The 11440-nt window shown below is 34.8% G+C and overlaps 1 protein-coding gene across 1 annotated transcript; it reads right to left on the minus strand.

Moving 5' to 3' along the window:
- Window positions 1–4700: 4700 nt before the first annotated feature.
- On the minus strand, window positions 4701–5932 carry LOC145663726 (trypsin-4-like). The gene has a single exon (XM_081729807.1). The coding sequence runs from the start codon at window positions 5915–5917 to the stop codon at window positions 4985–4987; it is 933 nt and encodes a 310-aa protein (XP_081585933.1). The 5' UTR covers window positions 5918–5932; the 3' UTR covers window positions 4701–4984.
- Between the last annotated feature and the right edge of the window lie 5508 nt (window positions 5933–11440).

Below are 11440 nucleotides of genomic sequence, written 5' to 3' on the forward strand. Positions count from 1 at the left end.
AATTACTATATATATATATTTGGCAAACTATAATCATGTCAAATTTAATATATATCGTAAAACAGATCTAATTTGTAATTTCTAAAAGGAAAACAAAATAAATCAGAGAGAGTACAAAGGAAATAATCAAGAAACGCGATTATTCTAAATTTAATTTTCCATTGCATAGAAACATTTACTTTTCGTGTCTCATGCAATTAGCTTTCAATAGTTCAACTTTAGCCGGAAGCAAACATGCAGATAGAGCAGAAGAAAAAAAAACATACAACGAAACTGCAGACATAAGATGGAAATACACTGAAGAGAACGTTCTCATCACAAGCAATTGATTTGCTGAGATAGGGACGCCAGATCCTTCGAACAACGCCAAGCGAAGTTACAAATAGAAGCAACAACTTGTAACACTAAGCTTTTTACCTCGATATTTCCAACTCGCAACACCTCTGTTTGCGAGATATTCCGATTTGTCTTATTTTGTTATTCAAGCATATACGAATCTGAAGAAGAAAATACCTAAAATGAGAAAAGGACTGTCATAGACTTTTAGGGTATTTCAGATCCTTAGGAGACACCCTCGTGGTCCTCCCAAAAGAGAGAAAATCACCGAAAACTTCGCCCATACAGAAAAGAAGGAAGAGATGGTTGCCTAGCAGTCTACGATGCTGGAGTTCAGATTCCTAATTGGTCTCCGCCCAGAGCTAATCTCCAAGCAATTTAGATGCTTAATGGACTAAAAACCTTCCCACCTCATTTTTCGGACTAAGACAAGTGTCACTGAATAACCTTCAGGAACTGTGTATTAGTGATGTGTTAGTGTGAGTGTTAATACAGACTACAACAAACTGGAATGGATGGAACTAAATCCGTAAGTAGTACTCATTTATTGGCAAACCCGAGTCAGTTGCAGTTTCTATACATATACTCTCCGTTCTGCTCTCATATCTGAATGTTTCCTTTTAGGCTGTGTTGTTTCCAATCCAACACTAACCCAAAATTTTATCGGGAATTAAATTTCAAATTAGATTCGTTTTAAGAAACAAAGGCTCTCGCATTAAAGCCTCACACATTGCCTTTGCTGTGAATGAATGTTTTCTTTCTACTCGCACATTTCCTCCTCGAAAACTGTGTACCTTTCATTTGCCCCAAAATGCTCTCCCTAATAATATAAAAATGAAGATACGTTCCAGGTTGCAGGTACGGAAACCTCACCTAGACAAGAACGTTCAATGTGCGCTGTGCCCTGAGACCAGGTAAGACTCAGGAGCATATGCACACAACGATATAGTCTTAACTATATATAAAACTACATGAACTGACAAATTATTAAGCACTTCCTGTAGGGCTACAACGATTAAATTTGGAATGGTTGTATCTTTCCGGAACTAATCCACAGGAAAATTGCCAAAAGTGAATATTTTTAATTTTTAGGGTTCTAAAGAGGGTATGAAAAATACCCCCAGGTTATTTAAATGGGCCTTTTTTGGACCTAATAAATCTCATGTTTTAGGGTACTTAGAATTGGAATAAAAACTTCAAGGTAGGTATGCTTGTATGTTTTCGTTAGCATTACGTAAGTAAATCAGTAGAAATTAAAAATTCCAACTTTAGAATGGTTTTATAGAGAACTGAAAAATCTTTCCCATGTTATATGTATATATATATGAAACCTTTTACAACCCCAATTTATTAGGCACTTCCTATAGGGCTACAATGATTAAATTTGGCATGATTGTAGCTTTCCGGGACAAACCCACACCAAAAGCGAATATTTCTAACTTCTAGGGGGTCTGAAAGGGTATGAAGAACTTCTGCATGTTATTTAAGTGGGTCTTTTTTTATACCTATAATCTCATGCTTTAGATACTTAGAATTGGAATAAAATCTTGAAATTCGGTGTGCTTGTACGTTTTCATTAGCGTTATCTAAGTGAATCATCAGAAATAAAAATGTCCAACCGTAGAGTGGTTTTATGGGGAACTGAAAAATCTTTCCCATGTTATTTATATGGGATTATTTATATGGGAGGTCTTCTACATCCCAAAATGTTTAGGCACTTCCCGCTGGATTAGAATCGTGAAATTTGGCATGATTGTAGCCTTCCAGAACTAACCGAGAGGAATATTTGTAAAAGTGAATATTTTTAATTTTTAACTGGTCTAAAGGAGGGTGAAGGAATCCCCATGATATTTAAATGGACGTTTTCTAGGAATACAAAATCTTATGTGTTAGATAATTGAAAAAGGAAAAGAAACAATAAAATTGTGGGTTGAAGGGGTGCGAGGCCGTAGGCCGTATATATATAGGGTGTTACACCAGGGAAGGACCATATGATTGATTCATGGCAATCAATCATTCGAAAATACCACTCTATATCATACACATTGATTCGAAGGCACATATTTCCAAAACTAATGAAGATATCAGAGTCATTTGAAAACAGGTAGGTAGCACACGTAGTAGACATTAGATATGTATTATGTTCATTACAGTCACAGATCTTTGTATTCTGGTCAAAATAAGGGAATTCATATTCAAATTTCTGTTTTGCCCATTCAATTGAAACAATTCCTATTTGCTTATTTTCAAAATAATTCAAGCGAGCAGGAAAAGTACAGAGATGTTTTCCCAAATTGGTTTATCTTCTTTCTTTTACTGTTGACTAGGTTGTGTGTGTGTGTTTGTTTGTGTGTGAGTGTGAGTGTTTATGTCTGGTATGACAAACTCTTCTGCAAACTTAAAACATTTTGACCCGAACTAGAAATATTTTTACTGCGGGTTTTAGCGAACCGGCAGAATTCCACCACTGCAGGTATGTCTCTTGTTTAATTTTGATAATGGATTTTTCTTCTGCTGAACTTTTGGAGAAGATACATAGGTCTTTTAATAGATTTACTTTTAGTATATAGTTCTTAATTTAAATTAAATGTATTTTTTCTTGCAAAATTTGTACTTATTTTAGAATAGTGTTTCTGATTGAGGCGATAACGCTACAAAGAGAAAAGTTTCTCCTCAGTCATAAATGGGATGGAGTGTCGTAATTTGCGCAATATTTAGAAAATGTTAAACAAAACAAATGGAGTTCGGAATAAGGGACAACGGGCAGCTCTTCTTATGTTACTCTCCAATCGAAAAAAAAATGAATGAAGAGTGGTCCAGGGATCCGCAGGAATGGATTTTGATTTTTCTTTGAATTATTCGATCACATTGTACTTCTCATTGAGTCACGAAACAATCGTGAACCTCTAACTCCCTCTATTCCTTGGCAAAGGTTTGAGAAAGAAGCCTCCGTTGGTCACAGTCTGGTCATTAACGATAATACTAATATAATTTTCGTATTAGTAGTATTAATTTATAGCGTTTTTCGAAAGTCTAATATAGTTATAAAGCTTACCACCCATTTAAATTCCGCTTAAATTAATTTCCAGAAATGAATAATATCTACTGTACATATTTGTGCAGTGTAGAAGGGTTAATAATGCAGTTCCTGGATATATTACTATATATAAAACATTTATTTTAAGGTTTTTGTTTTTTTAAAAAAAAAAAAAAACAGAACATTACTAAAGAATGGAATATACACAACCTAAATTATTATCTGTGCTTCGAATTTTCAAAACACTCATTCAATACACTGTAGAAACACACAATGCTGTAATATAATTGAATTTAAATACATTGGTAACTTAGAAAAATATACAAAGAGAAAGGGAGAGAGAGAGAGAGAACAAACATAAAAAAGGAAGTAGAAAATAATAGATGGAAGTTGGTTATCTAAATTTCCTGTATTCTATTTGATAAAACCTACTTAGATGGAAATCAGTACTCTCCAGATTTCCAAATTTTATACTTTATGTAATAATGGAAACTAGCTAGAAACAGTAGAAAAATAACAACCTGTTCCGAAGTTGTTTGTAGGACAAGATAATAATAATAATAATAATAATAATAATAATAATAATAATAATAATAATAATAATAATAATAATAATAATATAATTGTAGTAGAAAAAATTGAAACAACAACACTCCAAAGACAAGAAATGAAAGAAGAATACATAGCGCCTTGTCACTCACTCTCATCATTTAAACCAGTGGCAGACCGCATGTGTATCCAATCATAAGAAAACATTGCCACCGATAAAGTCGGTGCCTGCGATATCGCCCATATTTTCGGGAGCTTCTCCGGCTGCATTGTCGTCGACGGAAGATCGGCCGATAATCTCGGTGCATGTGCAAGCTCCAAATTGAGTACATTGAAGTCGATTCCATCGCCGACATTTTCGGCTTCCCCAATATTATCGTTCCCGTGCGCAAACGACCTTATTGGCCAATGCGTGTAATCGAGAGTGTGATCTTTAGTTCGCATTGTTGCCACGTATCAAGACATTGTTTCAGCGATATACCAGATATATCGTAGTGACTTTAGTACATTTTGGAGATTAAATCCTAGTTCCGCATTTAGTATCTCTACGTGCAGGCAAATTAAAACTCTCTGAAAGTAAATTCAAATGTGTTCTGGACGATATTATTATTATTATTATTATTATTATTATTATTATTATTATTATTATTATTATTATTGTTAATAATAATAATAATAATAATAATAATAATAATAATAATAATAATAATAATAATAATAATAATAATAATAATAATAATAATTGTGACAATAAGTTCTAGTTTTAATTTCCGTGGGAACTAAGACAAACATACCTTTACAACGAATTTCAAATGCTTTACACTAATTGTATTATACACTGAAAAGTGTGTGTACGACAATTTACATGCAAAGGAGATATTTGGCATGCGGTTTAGCAATGTTTTGATGAACAATTGATATAGAAGCATCTGTTGATGTAGAACCATCTTCTTCAGAACCATTAGATATTACATCTTGAATATAAGTTCTAGTTTTATTTTTGTGGAAAATAAGAGAAACATACTTTTACAACGACTTTTGAAATGTTTTACACTAATTGTATTATACACTGAAAAGTGTGTGTACGACAATATACATGCAAAAGAGATATATGATATGAGCTTTAGGAATGTTTTGATGAGCAATTGATTTAGAATCACCTTTTGATGTAGAACCATCTGTTGATGTAGAACCATCTGTTGATGTAGAACTATCTTCCTCAGAATTATTTGCTATTACATCTTGAATCCAATTCAGATATGAAGCAACTTTCGTGAATATAACTGGAGCACGAGGTTTGCCACATTCACTCGCTGACGTAACTCCTACAACTACATTATCACATGTTAGAGGTCCGCCTGAATCCCCGAGACAAGTACTTTTGCCCCCTTCTAAAACTCCAGCACATATTGTATTATTCAGATGTACACCGCCAGCGTAAATTCTATCACAAATATTTACATCCAAGATAGGCAACTCAACTTCCATTAGCACTTTGGCCAATTTGCCTTCATCAGTTTTACCCCAACCGACCGCAGTACATGTACTGTTTGGTGTGACTGTGTTAGAAGAAATATCCTTAGGCAATGTTTCCAACGACAAGTTATGAAAATTTGTTAGTCCCATTTTAAGTTTTAGAAGCCCAATATCATGATCAGTATCTTCAGAATTATAATAGGGATGTGGAAACGCCAGAGAAACCATGTCTGAGCTAACAGGTTCTGCCGGGACGAATTCCGTATGCCCTGCAATCACTAAAATATCTTTGAATGGTCTTTTATCAACTAAACAGTGTGCTGCAGTAAGGATCCAACACTGAGAGAGAATAGATCCTCCACAAAGAGATTTACTGTCTTCTCTAATAACAAACATTTGGACAACATACTTATATTTCTCTATATCTACTACGTTTCCTCCAATAATTCTACTGTAATTTGCTGTAGCAGAAGTACATAAAAACGTGTTTGCGACAAGAATTTCTAATAGATATAACATCTTGCTTTTTCTTTATTATAACTGGCCACACAGTAAAACATTAATGACACTTTCTCTTTTAAATGCGTAGGAATGTATGTCTTAAATAACACATCACACCATATTATGATTTCATGTAGCGGTCGATTGTCTGTAGAAACAAGGTTCGAGTCCAAGTGCCTGTGAGCACACGCTGGATGCTTCCTCCTCGTGAGTGTCATCTAGGGTAAGAACGCCCAACATGACAAAATAAAAGTTAGGGTGATATGTATTGTTAATTAAAGCATAAACATATACTGGTGTTACTTTAATATGTTCTGTGCAGAAATGTATTCTTTCGCTTATCGTTTGTTTCAAAAGAAAGTAAAACTAAATTCCACATTTCGTTTTTAATTACGAAATGTATGTGCATTTAGTTATGATATATGAGAAACTAGAGAAAATATATAATCCTACAAAATATGAATATTCTTCCAACAATTGAAGTTTTTTTCTTTTCTGATAAACAAATAGCGCCCCACATTGTTTGTATTTTTTAATGATTTGAGCTACCGGTAGAGTTCAGCTATTACTTCACATGATAAGGAGGGGTCTCAACATAGGTGGCTAACCTCATGTTAGGGGTTCTTAAATTTTTAGAAAGTATTTTTTTTATATTTTTATACTTTTTGATTTAATATTTACTACCTCTTAATTTTATATTCCTATTTGACAGAAATATATTACAAGGCACAGTTTTATTATACAGATCCATGCATAAATTCATTCAGTGGCGTATTTACGATTTTCGTTCCAGGGGGGGCTTTGTTAAATTTCGGGTTGGGGGGCTTTGTCTGAAAATGTGAAAAATCAGAAAGATAATTCATATACTTTACTATACTAAGTAAGATTTCGGGGGGGGAGGGGGCTTAAGCCCGGAAGCTTCCCCCCCTTAAATACGGCATGCATATGTACTTCTTTTACAGTAAATCAACTTTCTGTATCTAAGCATAACTTTTTATGGTATGGATTTGCATTTATCTGTACAGATTCACTTTAGGGAACATTCAGTCTAGGTACACGATAAAAGACATTATCATGTACTAAAATGAAATGAAATCTTTAAGTTTAACATCCCACTATTATGCCGGTTAGGCTAAAGGAGACGATGATAATGAGAAATGAGTGAATTGGTGGAATGAACAAAATGGGAGGAAACGGGAGAACTCCGAGAAAGCCCACTAGCACGGCGTTTGTGAACAACAAAGTCCAACCAGGGACCCCAAGCACCGGAGGAGAACGTTCTACTACTGAGCCACAGCGACGCGTGTCAAGTTAGACCAACCACCAACACCAAAACGACCGGAACATATCTCAGAATTATGGGCTATTTATGGGCTAATTAGTTGCTCTAATCTCAATTTTTGGGCTCCTACTGTTTAGCGGGAAATCGGATTCAAAATGGGCGAGTCTAGCTTGATATCAAGCTAGAAACCCCCATACGGTTAAAATGGTCCGATCGAAAAAATTCAAACGCCAGAATTATGGGCTTTTTATGGGCTAATTAGTTGTTTTAATCCCAATTTTTGGCTCCTACTGTTTAGCGGGAAATCGGATTTAAAATGGGCGAGTCTAGCTTGATATCAAGCTAGAAACCCCCATACGGTTAAAATGGTCCGATCGAAAAAATTCAAACGCCAGAATTATGGCTATTTATGGGCTAATTAGTTGCTCTAATCTCAATTTTTGGTATCCTACTGTTTAGCGGGAAATCGGATTCAAAATGGGCGAGTCTAGCTTGATATCAAGCTAGAACCCCATATACGGTTAAAATGGTCCGATCGAAAAAATTCAAACACTAGAATTATGGGCTATTTATGGGTTAATTAGTTGCTCTTATCTCAAGTTTTGGGCTCCTACTGTTTAGCGGGAAATCGGATTCAAGATGAGCGAGTCTAGCTTGATATCAAGCTAGAACCCCCCATACGGTTTCGGTGAGAATGATTCGATTGGAAAATTTCAAACGCCAGTATTATGGGCTCTTTATGGGTTAATTAGTTGCTGTTATTCTACTTTTTGCCTCCTAATGTTTAGCGGGAATTCGGAAACAAATCGGGCTATTTTTTGGGTTAAGTGGTGCTCTAATTAAGAGTTTTGGGCTGCTACCGTTTAGCCGGAGTTCTTCATCAAATTGTGGGATTTGGCTTAACTTCTAGCTATAAACCTAGTGCTATAAATATTCAAATAATTAAAATGCCGGAATTATGGGTTATTTGTGTGCTAATTAGTTACTCTAATGTCGATTTTGGTTCTTCTATCATTCGCAAGAAATCTTATGCAAGATTGGTATTGATTTCTAGAAACGTGGGATGATAATTACAAAGTTGCAGTGAGAAAACGTCAATGTCTATTAACTGAAAATTGATTTATTTGCATTCTCCGCGAATGCAAGTATATATCTCTGCAAGTAAATTTATGAATTGTCTTTTCACGTTTATATGTTCAGTATATTTGGAAGTAAGTAGTGTATATATAGAATTTATATGGTGAAATATCATATATTTTTTTAATATTTATAGGAAATGCCTCTTCGTCGTTGCTGGGGGCCGCAATGGCACAGCGGTAGAATGTTTATCTCTTGCGCGCGTGATCCCTAGTTCGATCCCATATTGTGCCAAATGGTCTTTGTGGTTGACAAACACCGTGTGCTTGGGTTTTATCGTGATTCTCCCGTTTCCTCACACTTCATTCATTCCATCATTTCATTCATTTCTTTTTATCACCGTCTCCTTTACCTTCTGTTAATAGGGGTCGTTAAACTAGATGTTTCATTTCCTCCCTGTACTTCCATTTTTTTTTCACTTGTTGAGGCTTTACCTTTTCAAGAAATATACAGGCAATATCGCCTCTGATAAAGACATTGCATAAACCATAACTCTATTTGTAGTAGCTCTCGAAGAGTAGGGTAAACATTGTGATCCACAAGCATGTTGGAAATTTTTTATTAAGCTACTTAAAAGTGGGAAAGTAAAGCCAGAAATGCCTTTTTCTGTAGGCGTGGTACAATAAAAATACAAGACCATTTGAAGATATTATTTCTGATTATTATTTGTCCATTGTTATGCAAAGTTTAAGTTATAGTACGAGGCTCATTCCGAATGTAATGCCTCCTTTTTGTGTGTGTATATGTTGAGTGATTTATAAGCCAAGGCAGACGGTGATAATAACAAATGAATGAAATGGTAAAATGAATAAAGTGGAAGGAAATGGGATAACGTCGATAAAACCCAAGTACATGGTGTTTGTCAACCACAAAGACCAATTGGCGCGATCTGGGATCGAACCAGGAATCACACGCACAAGAGGTAAACGCTCTACCACTGTGCCACTGCGGCCCCCAGCAACGGCAAAGAGGAATTTCCTTTCACAAAAAATTGATTTAAAAAATAATGATATTTCACTATATAAATTCTATATTTAAATTATTTACTTCCAAACATAATGAACATTAACACGTGAGAAAAGAATTCATGGATTTACTAGTAGAGATATAGATTTACATTTGCGGAGAGTGCAAATAAATCAATTTTCAGTTAATAAACATCGATGTTTTCTCAATGCAACTTTGAAAGTATCATCCCAACTTATCTAAAAATCAATATCAATCTTGCATGAGATTTCTTGCTAACGATAGAAGAAAAAACTCGACATTAGAGCAACAATTTAGCAATACAAATAACCCATAATTCCGACGTTTCAATTCTTTTGATCGGAGTATTATAGCCCTAGGTTTACAGCAAGAACTTACGCCAAATCTCACAATTTGATAAAGAATTCCTGCTAAAAGCTAGCAGCCCCAAACTCGGAATTACAGCATCAATTAGACTATAAATAGCCCATATTTCTGACGCTTGATTTTCCTCGATTCGACATGTCTAACCTTATGGAGGGTTTTTACTTGATGTCAAGCTAGACTCAAAGACTTTGATTCCGATTTGCCGCTAAAAGGTAGGAGCCCAAAAATCGGGATTAGAGCAACTAATTAGCCCATAAATAACACATAATTCTAGCGTTTGAATTTTTACGATTGGACCATGGTAACCGTGTTTTGTAGGCTTGATGACAAGTTAGACTCGCCCATTTTGAATCCGATTTCCCGCTAAACATTAGGAGCCCAAAAATTGGGAGTATAGCAACTAATTAGCCCATAAATAGCCCATAATTCTGGTGTTTGAATTTTTTCCATCTCACCATTTTAACCGTATGGGGGTTTCTAGCTTGATATCAAGCTAGACTCGCCCATTTTGAGTCCGATTTCCTGCTAAACAGTAGGATACCAAAAATTGAGATTAGAGCAACGAATTAGCCCATAAATAGCCTATAATTCTGGCGTTTGAATTTTTTCGATCGGACCATTTTAACCATATGTGGGGTTCTAGCTTGATATCAAGCTAGACTCGCCCATTTTGAATGCGATTTCCCGCTAAACAGTAGGAGCCCAAAAATTGAGATTAGAGCAACTAATTAGCCCATAAAAAGCCCATAATTCTGGCGTTTGAACTTTTTCCATCGGACCATTTTAACGGTATGGGGATTCCAGCTTGATATCAAGCTAGACTCGCCCATTTTGAATCCGATTTCCCACTAAACAGTACAAGCACCAAAATTGGGATAAGAGCAATTAATTAACCCATAATTAGCCCATAATTCTGAGATATGTTCCGGTCGTTTTGGTGTTGGTGGTTGGTCTAACTTGACACGCGTAAATATCTGCATCTTTCCACCTTTAACTATAAAAAACTCGCTTATGATAACGGCAAGACTAGTTTTCATATCAAAACTGTGATAAATACCTAACTGTAGCAGGTGTTTCTTGAAGTCCGAAGACTTATTATTATTTAAATTACGTACTTGCCAACTCAATAAATTCATTTTGGGACTTATTTATTCATTTACTTTAACACTCACAATGACATGTATGGCTCTTTTCTTGTGTTTGAAATTCTCTATGGGAATATGGAGAATTTCCCCAACATTTTGTTCCAATATGGAAAAAAATTAAAAACTATGAACGTAAAAAGTAAAAAAAACAAGCACTTCATGTAATTACTTCAGAGTAATTTCCCAATCCTTAGATTTGACTGGCTCTTTTATTTGATACACACAAACATTGTGCTTAAAAGGCATCATATTAAAAAAAAAACTGTTGAGTACTATGATTGCTGAATAAAGTACTTTACCATCCTTCTGATGAAATAATATGTCATGTGAATTAAAACAGATGAATATTTTTTTAAAAAAAATTGCTAGTGAACTGTGCGCCTATTTTCAACAATCGAAGTGACGACAGTAAATATATAGCATTATGGAATAAATGTGAGTTTATTGAACTTATCCTAACAAATAAGATTTTCACCAAACTACATTTCTAATTTTGACAGAAACTTATCGTGTAGATACTTGTTACCCATAAACAATTCGAGTACATTATATAGGATTTTAATGTATACTGTTGGAATCTGAAACAATTTGAGACCATTAGTTTAATCGTAAAATTTCAAGTGT

Source organism: Thermobia domestica, chromosome 11 (assembly GCF_964235325.1).
Source record: "Thermobia domestica chromosome 11, izTheDome1.hap1.1, whole genome shotgun sequence".
NCBI classification, from domain to species: domain Eukaryota; kingdom Metazoa; phylum Arthropoda; class Insecta; order Zygentoma; family Lepismatidae; genus Thermobia; species Thermobia domestica.